Source organism: Peromyscus maniculatus, chromosome 3 (genome assembly GCF_049852395.1).
Source record: "Peromyscus maniculatus bairdii isolate BWxNUB_F1_BW_parent chromosome 3, HU_Pman_BW_mat_3.1, whole genome shotgun sequence".
NCBI lineage: Eukaryota > Metazoa > Chordata > Mammalia > Rodentia > Cricetidae > Peromyscus > Peromyscus maniculatus.
The window spans coordinates 149,171,313-149,189,713 of NC_134854.1; the positions used below are offsets into that span (position 1 = coordinate 149,171,313).

Here is an 18,401-nt window from a genome sequence, read left to right on the forward strand (position 1 = left end):
AGGTAGGTACAATGTGTGTGAGTGTATGTGTGTGTGTGTGTGTGTGTGTGTGTGTGTGTGTGTGTGTGTGTGTGTGTGTAAAGGCCACAGGTCAATATTGAGTGTCTTCCTCAGTCTCTGTTCTCCATAGTTTTTGAGACAGGGTCTCTCTCACTGAACCTGAACTTTATCTATTTGCCAGGCTGTCTGGCCACTGAACTTAGGGATCTGCCTGTCTCTGCCTCCCGAGCACTGGGGTTATAGATATGTGCCACCTCCCCTAGCTTTTCTGTAAGTACTGGGCATCCAATTGGGCTGTCTCGCAACCCCTCAAAATAGCTTTTAGAACAAATTTTGCATGCATTAAGAGATAAGTTTTAACTTGAGATTTTACCAATGCTGTCAGAACATACAATAAATTATGAAAGTACAGCTCAGTAAATTGTCACAGAGCAAGCCGACCCTGGTAGCTACCACCCAATCAAGAAATAGGATGTTTTCAGCAACAGAGGCCTTCCTCAGGCCTTCCTAGTCACCGTTTTCTTTTACCTGTAAGTCACTGCTGTCTGTACTCACAACACCACTGATTAGCTCCTTCTGGAGGGAAGCCATTCTGTACATTGTTTCTTTGGGTAAATGAAGACTGTAGCGCTAGGCTACAAAATCAGGCTGTATTTTACATCACTCCTTAGAAGCAATTGTGTGACTTAACAGTTTGTCTCTGTCTTTTCAAACTTAACTGGCAGTTTCTGGGTGTAGTGGAGACTAACTTTCAGCATTGAGATCAGGTCAGTTCTCATATACTTGTGTGGAAAATCTGCTTAGGCTGGGATAAGACTGTTTCCTCAGGGACTCTGCAAATGAGAAGGGGTTGGGACTATCAAACAGTCACTGAGAGTCTGCTTGGATTTTGACTGCTTCCATTTATACATTAAGCTCAGATCATGATCTGGCTGCATATGTGATGTGGTTGACACTTTTAAGACATACTCATCAGTATTCACATACTCATTTTCAAGGACTCAGAGTATTTTCAAGATATTGGAGTTTTACTTCTTGGATATATTATCCTTCATAAAATAAAAATTATGCTTTCATTTTATTCACTGAACTAAAATGGCTGTATACTTTAAAAGTTTGATGAATTTATCTCATTTATTAATTATGTTTTAGACAAGGTATTGAAATGGAAAAGGTGATGCAGGAGTTGGGGAAATCACTCACAGATCAAGATGTCAATTCACTGGCTGCCCAGCATTTTGAATCCCAGCAAGTAAGTGAAATGAAATATAATGGCTTCAGGTATATAATTATGTTTTCTTTTCTTGTGAAGAACTTGACCAGTTGGCACTCTCTGTTTAGGACTTGGAGAATAAATGGTCCAATGAGCTGAAGCAGTCAACAGCTATCCAGAAGCAAGAGTATCAGGAGTGGGTGATAAAACTTCACCAGGACCTAAAGAACCCCGACAACAGCTCCCTCAGGTACTGACCCTCGCTTGTTCTTAGTCCTGTGTGTGTCCATCACTATCCATCTTATTCCAGAAGTAGCCTTGTTGGTTGTATATGTTTGGCAATGAAAATGCAAGATTTTGTACTTCATTATTATGTAGCTCTGCTGACCTCAAACTTGGCATTTAGCCTAGGATGGCCTTGAATTTGGAGAAATCCTTCAGACTCACTATCCCAAGTGGTAGAATTACAGGCATTTTCTTTCATTTCATTAAATTGCACTCCACTTGGCATGACTGGATGAATGTCAGACACTCACTAAGCAGAAAGAGAAAAATATCTCTAAGTACAGTAAACCGATTTCCAGAATATGCTAGCACAGGCTGTAAGCATTGGTAGACAGTCCCGGGCTGGCTTTGGAGGAGCACTGTCTTTATGTAATGCCAGCCTCCCACTAGTCTTGCCTCAAGGATAAGAAATATGTCTGCTCTTTTTTTCCCTTTCTCTCTTTCTTTCCCTCCCTCCCTCCCTCTCTCCCTCCTTCTCTCTCTCTCTCTCTCTCTCTCTCTCTCTCTCTCTCTCTCTCTCTCTCTCTCTCTCTCTCTCTCTCTCTCTCTCTCTCTTCGTGTTTGTTTGTTTTGTATGCCCAGACAGCTCCTTGCCAAGTGCTCTTGACACTGGCACACATGAACTGTGTCCTCTGAGCTCCACACATGTGTACAGCTTTGCCTGCATACACAACTACACACACACACACACACACACACACACACACACAAATAGTTGGTGGAATCTTCTCACGGCCATTTTAGTACCGCTTCCCTGCATATGACAGTCTTTCATTTACTTTGCTGTTTTTTTCCAAACTGCGCCTATCTTCTAGGGACAACCGAGGTACTTGACTTCCCAGCCAGCATTTTGAGAGCAGTGGGGTTCAGGGGTTGGAGCGTGCCCTGCATCCGGCTTTCTCTGCACGAATGTGTGCACTGACCCAAATGTAGAGCACATGCTGTGTTGCAGGTGATGGATTTAAGGAAGCTGAGAAGTTCCTTGCCACACAGCTGCCTGTCTGTTTGCTGCTGTGCTTCCTGGCTCGATGCGTAGGTCAAGTCACTGTAAATCCGGCCTTTAGTTTCTTCTTTCTAAACCGTATGCCTCAGGGAAAATGCCTTTACCATTACTGTCTTTGGTAGGTGTCTCCTTGAGCAATAGAAATTCTGTTTTCAACTCTTGGAAAAGTAGGTTTTTTGAGGGCTAAGTGACATGAAGTCAAGTCTGCCTATTTTAATGAAGCACAGATTAAGGAACTGAGACCGTCACAGAACCGTCACCACAGTCAAGACATGACCTTTCCTCTTTGCCTTCATGTCCGACACTCTCCTCTTGCCACCCTGTCAGCCTCTCTGAGCGTGGCAGCTGAGCTGGAGCCTCGCCAGCGCTCCAGTGTTTTTCAGCCATTCTCACGGGCATTGCTGTGACCTCTCCTTCCAGGTTCACTGTGTGTTCCCGATAGCTAACGTGTTGAACAGTGTCCACGTGCTAACCTTGTGTCTATGTCTCTCCTTTACGTTTTCTTATTATTGAGCTGTGAAACTTACGTTTGTACTCTGGCTACCTGTTTATCATCAGAAATGTTTTGTAGATACTTGGCCCCTGTTCTGTGGCTTATCTTTTTGTTTGTTTACTTTTAAAAGCAGACTTTGCTATTTGTGTAGATCAGCCTTGCTTGGGCTAGCAGCGACCTGCCTTCTGTGCCTTCTCTGTGCTTCAATTATAGGTGTGTCCTCCCATAGCCAGCTCTTCTTCCTCCTGCTTCATTGGAGAGTGGCAGTGCACACCTTTAATCCCAGCACATGGAAAGCAGAGGCAGGCGGATCTCTGAGTTTGAAGCCAGCCTGGTTTACATAGTGAGTTGCTACTCAATAAGACCGGGTCAAAAGGGAGATATTTTTCTAAATAGTAATTGTGTGCAGAAATTAACAGGCCCTCACTATTAAGATTGTTTACATCTTGTCAGTAGGGCAGCAGACTTTGAATTTTATCATCTAGATCCCCAGTGCCCAGTAGGTTTCATTTTCTATGGTAGTAGCTGGATGCTGTTTGTGCTTGGGTTGGAACTCAGGATTTGGAAGTGTTTTTCTCTGCACACTGCTCCATTGTTGGCATCCAGCAGTCTTTGCACATCTGTGCCATGGAGTAGGTCCTCTCTATGCTGCTGCTCTTCTCTCAGCAATTGAATCTTGTTTCTTCTCACCTGGTCCTAGACTTACTGTGGGTCAAGCCTTCTCCCATGGAGCTGCATCCCAGCCCTTGTCTACCTGTTGTCCGGTTCTGTTGTCTGTCAATTCAGCTCCAGTCTGGAGCAAGCCTGTGTCTGGCTCTCAGCTGTCAGTCGTTCAGAAAGGCTTCTCTTGTCGTCAGTCCCCGTGTGTCCTTGGCCACACTTAGTGAAGACCAATGGGAGGAGTTCGGGTGCATAAGCTACGGCTCCTAACCGTTCCGAAGTGACTTGCTAGCCTGCACGTGACCTTCAGAAGTCTGATGTGGTTTTCAGCTGATTTCTGTTGACTTCTTCGATGACAACACCCTTTGACAAATGTGCACTGATGCAAACAGGCTACCCCTTTTCCTCGTCCTCCGTGGAGAGTCATGCCACACTTGGTCATTAAGTTTCCTTCATTGCCTTGTGCCGTGGACTTGACTGGAGCCGTTATGTGGCCACAGCTCCTCTGGGGCAACTTTTCCAGTAATGAGCCGAGCAAAGAGAGCTTTCCTGTGAGAGAAGAGTGCAGGCGGAAATGCAGCCAGCAGCAAGTGTGCACATGGACCTCACAGCTTCATCATTTATCACTTAACTTTATGAATGGTTACTATCACTCTTATAATCATCATCCTCATCACTGTGTGTGTGGCGCGAGGTGTATGTAAGCAAGCGTCTGGAAAGTAGAGGACAACTTTCGGAAGTTGCCATTTCCCTCCCACAGTGAGTCTGGATATAAACTTCACGTCGGCAGACTTGGGAAAGTACAGCCTCTTACCTGCTGAACCATCTCAACAGCCCAACTTCTTCATTTTTAACCTGCCTTGCTCTCACGTCACCTGTTTTACTGTTTTGTCTAGAATTAGCCTCGTCGTGAGAACCACTGTATATTTTTAAATATGTTCAATCTGACCTTTAAAGGTATTACGTGTTAGTTCATCAGTTAATCCCTGAATCATTTTTTTTTTTTGTGATATATATTTTTTATTTTACAATACCATTCAGTTCTACATATCAGCCATGTGTTCCCCTATTCTCCCCCCTTCCACGCCCTCCCCTTACCCCCAGCCCACCCTCCATTCCCATCTCCTCCAGGACAAGTCCTCTCCCGAGGACTGTGATCGACTTGGTAGACTCAGTCCAGGGAGGTCCAGTCCCTTCCTCCCAGACTGAGCCAGGTGTCCCTGCATAAGTTCCTGGTTTCAAACAGCCAACTCATGGAATGAGCACAGGACTTGGTCCCACTGCCTAAATGCCTCCCAAACTGATCAAGCCAATCAACTGTCTCACCTATTCAGAGGGCCTGATCCAGCTGGGAGCCCCTCAGTCTTTGGTTCATAGTTCATGTGTTTCCATTCATTTGGCTATTTTTTTTTCAATAATTGAGTAAAACTGAAATTTATTATATGCCACAGTCGTCCTACGGACCTCCATGCTATATATATATAGCCTCTATGGTTCTATGGGTTGTGGTCTGATTGTTCATTTTATATCTAGAATCCACCAATGAGTGAGTACATACCATAACTGTCTTTCTGGGTTTGGGTTACCTCACTCAGGATGATATTTTCTAGTTCCATCCATTTGCCTGCAAATTTCATGCTTTCATTGTTTTTCTCTGCTGAGTAGTACTCCATTGTGTATATGTACCACATTTTTTTCATCCATTCTTCCGTTGATGGGCATCTAGGTTGTTTCCAGGTTCTGGCTATTACAAATAGTGCTGCTATGAACATAGCTGAGCATGTATCTTTATGGTATGTATCAGCATTCTTTGGGTATATGCCCAAGAGTGGGATGGCTGGGTCTTGAGGTAGTTTGATTCCTAATTTTCTGAGAAACCGCCATACTGATTTCCATAGTGGTTGTACAAGTTTACATTCCCACCAACAGTGGAGGAGTGTTCCCTTTGCTCCACATCCTCTCCAACATTGGTTGTCATTGGTGTTTTTGATCTTAGCCATTCTAACAGGTGTAAGGTGGTATCTCAGAGTCGTTTTGATTTGCATTTCTCTGATGATTAAGGATGTTGAGCATTTCTTTAAATGTCTTTCAGCCATATGTAGTTCTTGTTTTGTGAATTCTCTGTTTAGCTCTTTAGCCCATTTTTTAATTGGACTGTTCAGTGCTTTGATGTCTAGTTTCTTGAGTTCTTTATATATTGTGGAGATCAATCCTCTGTCAGATGTGGGGTTGGTGAAGATCTTTTCCCAATCTGTTGGCTGTCTTTTTGTCTTATTGACTGTGTCTTTTGCCCTGCAAAAGTTTCTCAGTTTTGAGAGGTCCCATTTATTAATGGTTGTGCTCAGGGTCTGTGCTGTCGGTGTTTTATTTAGGAAATGGTCTCCAGTGCCAATGCGTTCAAGAGTGCTTCCTATCTTCTTTTCTATTAAGTTTAGTGTAACTGGATTTATGTTTAGGTCTTTGATCCACTTGGACTTGAGTTTTGTGCATGGTGACAGATATGGATCTATTTGTAATCTTTTACATATTGACATCCAGTTATGCCAGCACCATTTGTTGAAGATACTTTCTTTGTTCCATTGTATAGTTTTGGCTCCTTTGTCAAAAACCAGGTGTTCATATGTGCATGGATTAATGTCAGGGTCTTCAATTCGATTCCATTGGTCCGTATGTCGGTTTTTATACCAGTACCAAGCTGTTTTTATTACTATAGCTCTATAGTAGAGTTTGAGGTCCGGGATGGTGATGCCTCCAAGGGTTGCTTTATCGTATAGGATTCTTTTAGCTATCCTGGGTCTTTTGTTTTTCCATATAAAGTTGAGTATTTTTCTTTCCAAGTCTGTGAAGAATTGTGTTGGGATTTTGATGGGGATTGCATTGAATCTGTAGATTGCTTTTGGTAAGATTGCCATTTTTACTATGTTAATCCTACCTATCCATGAGCATGGGAGATCCTTCCATTTTCTGATATCTTCTTCAATTTCTTTCTTTAGAGATTTAAAGTTCTTATCAAAAAGGTCTTTCACTTGTTTAGTTAGTGTTATCCCAAGGTATTTTATATTATTTGTGGCTATTGTAAAGGGTGATGTTTCTCTGACTTCTTTCTCAGCCCTTTTATCATTTGTGTATAGGAGGGCTACTGATTTTTTTGAGTTGATCTTGTATCCTGCCACTTTACTGAAGGAGTTTATCAGCTGTAGAAGTTCCCTGGTAGAGTTTTTGGGGTCACTTATGTATACTATCATATCATCTGCAAATAGTGAAAGTTTGACTTCTTCCTTGCCAATTTGTATCCCTTTGATCTCCTTTTGTTGTCTTATTGCTCTAGCTAGAACTTCTAGTACTATATTGAATAAATATGGGGAGAGTGGACAGCCTTGTCTTGTTCCTGAATTTAGTGGTATCGCTTTGAGTTTCTCTCCATTTAATTTGATGTTTGCTGTTGGCTTGCTATAAATTGCTTTTATTATGTTTAGAAATGTTCCTTGTATTCCTATTCTTTCTAAGACCTTTATCATGAAGGGGTGTTGGATTTTGTCAAAGGCTTTTTCAGCATCTAGGGAGATGATCATGTGGTTTTTTTCTTTCAGTTTGTTTATATGGTGTATTACATTGACTGATTTCCGTATGTTGAACCATCCTTGCATCCCTGGGATGAATCCTACTTGGTCGTGATGGATGATTGTTTTGATGTATTCTTGGATTCGGTTTGCCAATATTTTGTTGAGTATTTTTGCATCAATGTTCATGAGGGAGATTGGTCTGTAGTTCTCTTTCTTTGTTGCATCTTTGTGTGGTTTGGGTATCAGGGTAATTGTAGCCTCATAAAAAGAGTTTGGTAGTGTTCCTTCTGTTTCTATTGTGTGGAACACTTTGAAGAGGATTGGTATTAGTTCTTCTTTGAAAGTCAGGTAGAATTCTGCACTGAAACCATCTGGTCCTGGGCTTTTTTTAGTTGGGAGACTTTTGATGACTGTTTCTATTTCTTTAGGGGTTATTGGTCTATTTAAATGGTTTATCTGGTCTTGATTTAATTTTGGTATTTGGTATTTATCCAGAAAATTGTCCATTTCTTCCTGGTTTTCCATTTTTGTGGAGTACAGGTTTTTGAAGTATGATCTGATGATTCTCTGGATTTCCTCATTGTCTGTTGTTATGTCTCCCTTTTCATTTCTGATTTTGTGAATTTGGGTGTTCTCTCTTTGCCTTTTGGTTAATTTGGCTAGTGGTTTGTCTATCTTGTTGATTTTTTCAAAGAACCAACTCTTTGTTTCATTGATTTTTTGTATTGTTCTCTTGTTTTCTATTTCGTTGATTTCAGCCCTCAATTTGATTATTTCCTGGCGTCTATTTCTCCTGGGTGAGTTTGTTTCTTTTTGTTCTAGAGCTTTCAGTTGTGCTGTTAATTCATTGGTATGGGATTGCTCCATCTTCTTTATGTGTGCATTTAGAGCTATGAATTTTCCTCTTAGCACTGCTTTCATAGTGTCCCATAAGTTTGGGTATGTTGTACTTTCATTTTCATTGAATTCTAGGAACTCTTTAATTTCTGTCTTTATTTCTTCCTTGACCCATTGATGTTTCAGGTGGGTATTATTCAGTTTCCATGAGTTTGTGGGTTTTCTATAATTTTTGTTGTTATTGAGTTCTAACTTTAAGGCTTGGTGGTCTGATAAAATACAGGAGGTTATTCCAATTTTTTTGTATCTGTTGAGATTTGTTTTGTGTCCAAGCATGTGGTCAATTTTTGAGAAGGTTCCATGGGGTGCTGAGAAGAAGGTATATTCTTTTGTGTTAGGATGGAATATTCTGTATATATCTATTAGGTCCATTTGAGTCATAACATCTGTTAGGTCCTTTATTTCTTTGTTAAGTTTCAGTCTGGTAGATCTATCTTTTGGTGAGAGTGGTGTGTTAAAATCTCCCACTACTAATGTGTGGGGTTTGATGTGCGTTTTAAACTTTAGTAGTGTTTCTTTTATGAATGTGGGTGCTTTTGTATTTGGAGCATAAATGTTTAGAATCGAGACTTCATCTTGGTGGATTTTTCCTGTGATGAATATGTAATGTCCATCCTGGTCTCTTTTGATTGATTTTAGTTTGAAGTCTATTTTATTAGATATTAGGATAGCTACACCAGCTTGTTTCTTAGGTCCATTTGCTTGGAAAACCTTTTCCCAGCCCTTTACTCGGAGGTAGTGTCTGTCTTTGGAGTTAAGGTGTGTTTCTTGTATGCAGCATATGGATGGGTCCTGTTTTCTAATCCATTCTGTTAGTCTGTGTCTTTTTATAGGTGAGTTGAGACCATTGATATTGATGGATATTAATGACCAGTGATTGTTAATTCCTGTTATTTTTTTGGTTGTGTTGTGTTGTCCTTCTGTGGTGTATGTTGGTGTAGGATTATCTATTGCTTGATTTTTCATGGATGTGTTTAGCTTCTTTGGGTTGAATTTTCCCTTCTAGTGCTTTCTGTAGGGCTGGGTTTGTGGACAGGTATTGATTAAATCTGGTTTTATCCTGGAATATTTTGTTTACTCCGCCTATGGTGATTAAGAGTTTTGCTGGGTATAATAGTCTGGGTTGGCATCCATGGTCTCTTAGTGTCTGCATGAGGTTTGTCCATGATCTTCTATCTTTCATAGTCTCTATTGAGTAGTCTGGTGTTATTCTGATGGGTTTGCCTTTATATGTTACTTGGTCCTTTTCCTTTGCAGCTCTTAATATTTTTTCTTTATTCTGTGTGTTTAGTGTTTTGATTATTATGTGGCGAGGGGACTTTTTTTTTGGATCCAGCCTATTCGGTGTTCTGTAAGCTTCTTGTATCTTCATAGGTATTTCTTTCTTTAGGTTAGGAAAGTTTTCTTCTATGATTTTGTTGAATATATTTTCTGTGCCTTTGAGTTGGTATTCTTCTCCTTCTTCTATCCCTATTATTCTTAGGTTTGGTCTTTTCATGGTGTCCCAAATTTCCTGGACGTTTTGTGTTAGGACTTTTTTGTCTTTATTGTTTTCTTTGACTGACGAATCTATTTTCTCTATCGTGTCTTCAGTGTCAGAGATTCTCTGTTCCATCTCTTGCAATCGGTTGGTTATGCTTGTTTCTGTAGTTCCTGTTCGTTTTGTCAGGATTTCTATTTCCAGCATTCCCTCAGCATGTGTTTTCTTTATTGTCTCAAATTCATTTTTCAGATCTTGGAATGTTTCTTTCATCTGTTTAATTGCTTTTTCTTGGCTTTCTTTGATTTCTTCCCATTTTTTGTTCGTTTTTTCTTCCATTTCTTTAAGGGAGTTTTTTATTTCCTCTTTAATGGAGTTTTTCATTTCCTCTTTAAGGGAAGTTTTTATTTCCTCTTTAAGGGAGTTTTTTATTTCCTCTTTAAGGAAAGTTTTTATTTCCTCTTTAAGGTAGTTTTTCAATTCCTCTTTAAGGAAAGTTTTTATTTCCTCATTGAGGGAATGTTTTATTTCTTCTTTAAGGGCCTCTATCATCTTCTTAATGTCATTTTTAGGGTTGATTTCTTCTGTTTCTTCTGTCATGGTATGTTTAGGTCTTGCAGGTGTAGAATCACTAGGTTCTGATGTTGCCATATAGGTCTTTATGTTGTTGCCTGTATTTTTGCACTGGCGCCTACTCATCTCTTCCTCTGTGAGGTGCAGGTGGTGTCTGTGTCTGAGAGTGCCTCTCTTGTTCTAATTTTTAGTCTTGGTTTAGTAGGGGTTCTTGGTTAAATTGGTGCTTTTGGGCTATTTCTTCAGGGGCAGCTGATTTCGATCGGTGAATTATATACTTATGATTCTGGTGATCTGGTTTGGTGTCTGGGTAGCGCCTTCTTCTGTGTTCTCAGGTCACTTTTTGTTCATTTGTCAACTCCTCAGCTGATCTTGTTTCTTCAGACTTCAAACTGTAGGCATCTGAATCCTCTCCCAGATGGGTTTCAGCTGAGCAGGGTAGTCTCACCAACACCTCCAAGTTGTTGGGTTTCACAGGATCAGCAGCTGGGCCCTGGATTGTCCTCAGACGGAGTGTTCAGATTCGTTCTGGTTCTGACCCACGGAGATAGCTTCTTCCCCAGATGTTGGGGTTAGGGGCGTCCCTGTTCCAAGCTGTGTCTGCTTGTCTCCGTCCCTGGGCCTGTTTACCTCTGCGGTCCACCGCCGGGCCTGTATGTCCCTGTCAGCTGCCGCTGGGTCTGTCTGCCTCTGGGGGCCGCCACCGGGCCTGAATGTCCCTGTCGGCCGCTGCACGTCTACCTCAGCGGGCTGCCGCTGGGCCCGTCTTCCTCCACAGGCCGCCGCCACAGGCCTACCTGCATCTGCTGGTTTTCGCCGCCGGGCCTGTCTACCTCTGTGGACCGTCGCTGGGCCTGAATGTCTCTGCCGACTGCCGCCGGGCCTGAATATCTCTGTCGGCTGCCGCCGCTGGGCCCGTCTACCTCAGCGGGCTGCTGCTGGGCCCGTCTACCTCCGCGGGCCGCCGCCGCAGGCCTACCTGCGTCTGCTTGTCTCTACCGCCGGGCCTGTCTACCTCTATGGGCCGCCGCTGGGCCTGAATGTCTCTGCCGGCTGCTGCCGGGCCTGAATGTCCCTGTCGGCCGCTGCCGCCGAGCCCGTTTACCTCAGCGGGCCGCCGCTGGGCCCGTCTACTTCTGTGGGCCGCCGCTGGGCCTGAATGTCTCTGCCGGCTGCCGCTGGGTCTGAATATCCCTGTCCCAACTTCTTTTTTTTTAAGTATATGTAGAATAATGTCAGAGGTCCCTTATCAGATGGCAACAAAACCTAGCCAGTTCAGAAACTCCCACAAACCACTTCTGACACCTGCCATGCTAAGGAAGTACAACACAACCAGCCTTTAACACCTGAGCTTTTGGTGGAGTCGGTATCGAGGCTGGCGACGGTGCTGGATCGAGAGAGACCACCAAGGCTGGAATCCACGGACTTGCTCTTGGTGCTGACCTCACTGCTCTGGGAACTGCTGCTGCTGTGCCGCTTCTTGCCTTTGCGAAACATCTTTCACCATAGCTTGATCCAGAGAAGATGCCCTCCCCGCCTGGGTTCGTGCGTCCCCGGGCCTCGGGCGCCTGGCAGGGTGTAGGATGGTGCAAGCAGTGGCGGCCCGGCGGCTACTCCGGTTCGCACTCCAGCTCCAGCTTTGCCAGTTCTCCGGCCCCCGGGTCCTCTCGGCCACGCCCCAGTTCTGCGCAAGCGCAGTCGTCAGGCCCCCCTGCCTCCAGTTCCGAATCCGCGCCGCGGGGAGCCTGAGGAACCTTGTTCCTCCCTGAATCATTTTTAAGCCGCCAGGAAACAGTAAGCAGTGATGTGTCAGTTGATAGTGTAATGATTGAAGAGAATAATCCACATTGCTCACTGTGAGGAAATGGAAGGACAAGTGGGGCTTTGAGAACCTGTTGCTGCTTATGGGTGGCTTGTCACCATGGATTAAAGATGAGTTTAGGAATAAAGTAAGCTCTGCTGTCAGCTGTTCAGTTCTCTCTCATTTCATGGAGAACTTATTTTCCTCATAGAAAAATTCGGATGAATCTGCAGTGAGAGCCTAACAGTCGTTGTATTCATTTCAGTGAGGAAATTAAAGTCCAGCCGAGCCAGTTCAGAGAGACTGCAGATGCCGTTGGGAGGATTTATGAGGAGCAGAGGAAACTGGAAGAGAGCTTCACTATTCACCTGGGTATGGACGCTCTTTTAATAGCTGTGAGGAACTTCAGACAAATCCAGGCATGGGAGCAGAATAGACCGTTATTTCTAATTTCACATCGCATCCCTCTCCACGAAAGCCTAGGGTTTGTGTGCTATGCGTTTTGTGTTTTAGCTTAGATATTTGCGGAAAAATTATGATAGATGGGACATTGAAGGGCCCATTTTTAGTTATTGTTGCTGGAGGGCTTCTCTCCAGGTTCCACCAAGCCCCGCAGTCCCACAATCCACGTATGAAATAATCACTCAGACGCTTATATTACTTACAAACCGTATGGCCGTGGCAGGCTTCTTGCTAACTGTTCTTATATCTTAAATTAACCCATTTTTATAAATCTATACCTTGCCACGTGGCTGGTGGCTTACCGGCGTCTTTACATGCTGCTTGTCCTGGCGGTGGCTGCAGTGTCTCTCCTCCTTCTTCCTGTTTCCCCAATTCTCCTCTCTCCTTGTCCCGCCTATACTTCCTGTCTGGTCACTGGCCATCAGTGATTTATTTATATAGAGCGATATCCACAGCAAGTTATTATTTGGAATATGGATTTATCTTGCCACCGAAGTTCGCATTTGTTACAGGATTTCTGTAGCTGTTTCAGTATCTTTCTGTAACTTGTTCATCCCTAGGAGCCCAGCTGAAGACCATGCACAATTTGCGATTGCTGCGGGCAGACATGCTGGACTTCTGTAAGCATAAAAGAACTCCTGGGAGTGGTGTGAAGCTCCACCGGCTCCAGACAGCACTGTCACTCTACTCCACATCTCTCTGTGGCCTGGTTTTACTAGTAGATAATCGAATCAATTCATACAGTGGCATCAAAAGAGGTAAGCAGATGCTGTACATACATCTCCCATTCAGGTTCGCTTAGTAATGCCATTTTTGTAGAGGAATCTCACACTGTAGTCCACGCTGATCTTGAACTCAAAACAGTCTTCCTACCTTTGCTTTCTAAGTGCTGGAATAACAGATATGACCCACTACACCCAGTTTTCAAGTAAAACCATTTTTATGAAGGGATTATGAATAACTCGGCAGTTTTATGTGTTTCAGTACATCAAGCCGCAAACATACCTCATCCTGGCCATTTCAAATTAAAGTGAACAGTAAACAAACTACACAGCCCTGACTACTTTGACATTCATTACAGCTCAGTGATATTTAGTTCGTTCTAAAACATCATGTCTGCTGCTCCTATAGAAGAAGATTCTTATTTCAGGCTGCAGTTACAAATAATAATCCAGCTATAAATACATTTTTCGTTTTAGAAGCAAGTCCTGCTGAGTGACCTTAGTTTACCCAGTGTCTCCTGTTCCTTCCAAATTAAACAGAACCACACTTCTTATCATTTACAGAGCTCATTGTTTGCTACTTAAAGATGACATGGAGCTGTATTAGAATGTTCTGTACTGATTCTTTACTCCTAGGAATAAAGTGTTGATGAAAGTCATTGTACTCTATAACTTAATGCACAGTTATTACCAAAACAAATCATATTTACAGTCTTCAGTGTCTCAGATCTCAGTTTCTATAAGGAATTGATAAATATTTGATGGATCCCTTAGATTTTGCCACAGTTTGCCAAGAATGCACGGACTTCCACTTCCCACGGATTGAAGAGCAACTGGAGGTCGTCCAGCAGGTGGCGCTGTACGCAAGAACCCAGCGCAGGAGCAAGTGCAAAGAGGCTCGGGGTCAGTAAAGCATCCTTAAAGCACACTTACCCCTGCACCAGGCCATCCTGCTGGCCCGGAGGCGGCACTGAGACACAGAAGTTCATAGTGCTGGGAGAAAACTTAACAACAGACTTTAACATCTTCAGAAGCTTGGGTTCTATTCCCAGTTTCCTCCTCCTCCTCCTCCTCCTCATCATCATCATCATCATCATCATCAGGGATGCTGCCAACCACAGGCAGTGCTAAACTTGCACCCACTAGGTTTTCCTACACATACATAACTACCTGATACATTTTCACCTTTCACCCAAAGAAGCAGTTAAGTTGGTTCTCTTTGGCACATCTGAATTGTCCCTTCACTGGTCTCAAGCTTGGAGGCTACTGTTAAGCAAAACAAAAGCTGTTTGAGCACACTGTGATGTTGACATTGATCTGACAACACAGCTGTCAGCTACTGATGGCAGGTAGAATGCACCCTGACTGCACTGGTCAAGGGGCAGGTCACGTCCTGATGGAGTAGTGTGTGATGGAGGAGTGTGTGATGGAGGAGTGTGTGTGATGGAGGAGTGTGTGATGGAGGAGTAGTGTGTGATGATGGAGGAGTGTGTGATGGAGGAGTGTGTGATGGAGGAGTGTGTGGTGATGGAGGAGTGTGTGATGGAGGAGTGTGTGATGGAGGAGTGTGTGTGATGGAGGAGGAGTGTGTGATGGAGGAGGAGTGTGTGATGATGGAGGAGTGTGTGATGGAGGAGTAGTGTGTGATGATGGAGGAGTGTGATGGAGTAGTGTGATGATGGAGGAGTGTGTGATGGAGGAGTGTGTGATGGAGTAGTGTGTGATGGAGGAGTGTGTGATGGAGGAGTGTGTGATGGAGGAGTGTGTGATGGCATGACACGCCATCTTGGTAATTGAATGGCAGGCAATGGAAAAGTTCTGGATACTTATCTCCGGAATGTTCTGTCTGATGTCTGGACCACAGTGGATGGTGGGTAACTGACACCATGGAAGGAAACGTACAGATGAAACTGAAGGCTGCCCACCTTTCTGTGCTGTCTGCCTGTGCTTCCAGATGGACTCGTGTGTGTCAAAGCACGTGTCTAGTTCTCCCTTTACACACACACGGGCACCGTTCCGTATGCTGCTTGTGCACTAGGGCCTTCCTAGAGGGCCTTTGCTGTTGTGTAGTAGTACATTGCAGGGTACCTGGTACTAGTCACCCCCTTTCGTAGGTATTTATTCTTCATATTTGATTGTTAGTAGTAGTGCATAAATAATACTGTGCGTGAATCATGGTGCACTTGTGTAAGGAGTAAGCATGTCTGTGGTCACAGAGCACGTGTACTCCCCTTAATATTTCTAATGCCAGCCACTGCTCCCTGATTTATCTCTCTACCAAAGGTCTGCTGTGGCAGCATGTGTTCCATTTCAGAGCAAGGCAGTGATCAGGAAGTCGGTATGACAGTCCTCCCGAGAGGACCGTGCAGAGCAGCGCAGCACGTCCTCTACTCTGTCACCCTCCCCACCTCACTCGGCTGGTGGTGGTGGAGTCCCAAGTATAGTTAAAATATAATGATACCCCTTTCCCTTCTCCTTCCTCCTTCCTGCGCCTGCCAGGAATATTTTAGTGTCATTGTTAGTCGTGACCAAACACATGAAGACTGAGATTGTAAGTGTGGAAGAGGGAGGAGGATTTGGAGTCTACATATGAGAGAGAGTGCAGTGCATGACAGGAGGTCTTTAAAGCACCTGTGGTTAAGGCAGCCTGTGTCTGGCATGGTGTTTTGTCCTTGTTACAGCAACTACATTGTGATTTAAAGGAGTCAGTAGAATGAGGCGTTGTTGTTTGTTCATTTGTTTTGAGATGGGGTCTCAGTATATCCCCAGCTTTCCCAGAACTCACTTATTTTGGGATCTTCCTCCCTCAGCCTCTTAAAGGCACTAATATGTTATAGAAAAGTCTTGTGAAAAACACTTTCTGAGTGTCTTTTTCTGCACATGAGTACCTATTTTTTCATCATATTTACATCATGGTATACAACTACTTGTTTATTCTGTTTCATTCATTTTTTACTGTGTTGTTATAGTCATTATATTTCTACAGCTCATGATAAAAGCCAAAGATTGTCTTATGAACATTATATGTGTGTATGTGTGTGTGTGTGTGTATATGTGTGTGTATGTATATGTGTATGTATGTATATGTATGTGTGTTTATAAGTGTGTGTGTGTATGTGTGTGTTTAAATACAAATCACCTATTCACGTTACCGTGAAAGCTGTTACTTATCAAAACATGGACAGGAGAGTAGACTTTGAGCTGTTCTCTCTACTTTCTTTTTCCCTTTTTATTTTGAGATTATATTTTAATTACAACATTCCTCTTCCCTTCCCTCCCTCCAAACCCTCCTATATACTCCTCCATGCTTTCCTTCAAATTCATGGTCTCTTTTTCCGTGAGTTGTTAGTGCATGCATATCTCTCTCTCTCTCTCTCTCTCTCTCTCTCTCTCTCTCTCTCTCTCTCTCTCTCTCTCTGTGTGTGTGTGTGTGTGTGTGTGTGTGTGTGTGTGTGTGTATCCCAAATATATATACAAGTAACGTTATATGGACTCAACAGGTTGTGTTTTCAGGGCTGACTGTTTGGCATTGGACATCCAGTTGGTGTGTTGTTCCCTGGGTCTTGTTTCTTTGAAAGGGATTGTTCATTCCTTGTACAGTCAGAATTAGAGTGTTTATTCCCTGCAGTCTGTGTTGTGACCCACTGCTTATTTAAAGCACATCCATTGCCGGGCTCTGCTCTGTTACATGGAATATTCAACAGTTCAGAGCCTTCTGTCTGTGTGTGCTTCTCACACTTTCTCTACTCGTTCTTAAAAATGTGTCTGTGTTTAAAGACATAGTGCTGTAGGTCAGTTTGTCAGTGTAGTACTGTAGACACCACCAGGTCTGTTCAGACAATGTTTTAGAGTTGATGTTTTGATATGTGCTGTTTAGTCATTTGAAAATCTGACTTTTCTAGTATGGAATGCCATTTCAAAAATAGATTCTAAAATAGTTTTCAATTCAATTTGACTAAGTAGATAGGCTCTAAAAGACAGCTACTTTGAAAGGCAGTACTTATTTTGATTTTGTGACAAGAGATTCTTATAAAATCCAAGTGTATCTTCTATTAAAATATTAGTATTATGTAAATAATGTGTTCAGTCAAAATAATGGATACTCAATCAAAATGTCTCTCATTAAATCAACATTTATCCTTCTAAGAAAAATACCATGCCTCAAAAAAAAATATTGATTGTCTGAAAAAGTTCTGCTTGAAACAGTATCACATATCTACTTTAAATCAGTTGTATATAGTGTCAGATGAGATAGTAAATTTTAGGAATGTGCTGAATATAAAATGGTTCTTGATGTTGCTAGCGGTCTATCTGGTCCAGAGCAGGTTATATCAACAACAGTGAGTCAGAGTCTAAAAATAAAGATGGCCACACCACAGCTATCTAATGAAGTTACTTTATACGCAGCTAATGTAGTGCCCTGCACTCTCACAAGGAAACTAGAGTGTCCGCAAGTCTAATGTGGTTGAGACCATGTGTGGTCAAGGCTAGTCCCACCTCTTATCTGTGCGCCCTGGCTTATAAGTCTAATGTGGTTGAGACCATGTGGGGTCAAGGCTAGTCCCACCTCTTATCTGTGCACCCCCACTTATATAACAGCTTACCAAAGCCTTTCTTCTCTTACATAAGATAAGGAGGTGTGCTAAATTATAGTGCACACGTTTAGCATTGGCAAGTCCCCGAGTCCAGCCGTAGGTAAGAAGAAAGAAAGTGAGGGAGGCAGAGAGCAGAGGAGGAAAGGGAGCACCACCTGCCTCCCACACGCCTGGTCATGAACTCAGGAATTTGTCGGTGGCTGTGAAGCATGGAGCAGATGGCAGGCGTGTGGGGCGCACAGTGCACTCTTATAACATGGAGCAGATGGCAGGCGTGTGGGGCACACAGTGCACTCTTATAACATGGAGCAGACGGCAGGCGTGTGGGGCGCACAGTGCACTCTTATAACATGGAGCAGACGGCAGGCGTGTGGGGCGCACAGTGCACTCTTATAACATGGAGCAGACGGCAGGCGTGTGGGGCGCACAGTGCACTCTTATAACATGGAGCAGACTGCAGGCGTGTGGGGCGCACAGTGCACTCTTATAACATGGAGCAGACGGCAGGCGTGTGGGGCGCACAGTGCACTCATAACATGGAGCAGACGGCAGGCGTGTGGGGCACACAGTGCACTTTGCTGTTGTGGTTGTCTTGAAAGAGCACAGAGTACACTTTTATATTGTGGTTGTTTTGAAAGAGGAGGGCTGATATAT

General features: G+C 43.4%; 1 protein-coding gene across 5 annotated transcripts in view; it reads left to right on the forward strand.

Moving 5' to 3' along the window:
- Ferry3 (FERRY endosomal RAB5 effector complex subunit 3) overlaps positions 1 to 18,401 on the forward strand; it is a 45,464-nt gene that overhangs the window by 12,040 nt on the left and 15,023 nt on the right. For 4 of the 5 annotated variants that reach the window (XM_042274155.2, XM_006987876.4, XM_042274153.2 and 1 more), the window contains 5 exons: positions 1,153 to 1,252; positions 1,342 to 1,463; positions 12,234 to 12,340; positions 12,991 to 13,188; positions 13,927 to 14,055. In XM_042274155.2, the coding sequence (XP_042130089.1) occupies positions 1,166 to 1,252; positions 1,342 to 1,463; positions 12,234 to 12,340; positions 12,991 to 13,188; positions 13,927 to 14,055 (643 nt within the window). In that variant the 5' untranslated portion in view covers positions 1,153 to 1,165. The remainder of the gene's footprint in view (positions 1 to 1,152; positions 1,253 to 1,341; positions 1,464 to 12,233; positions 12,341 to 12,990; positions 13,189 to 13,926; positions 14,056 to 18,401) is intronic. The other variant, XM_076568019.1, reaches the window with a different exon arrangement.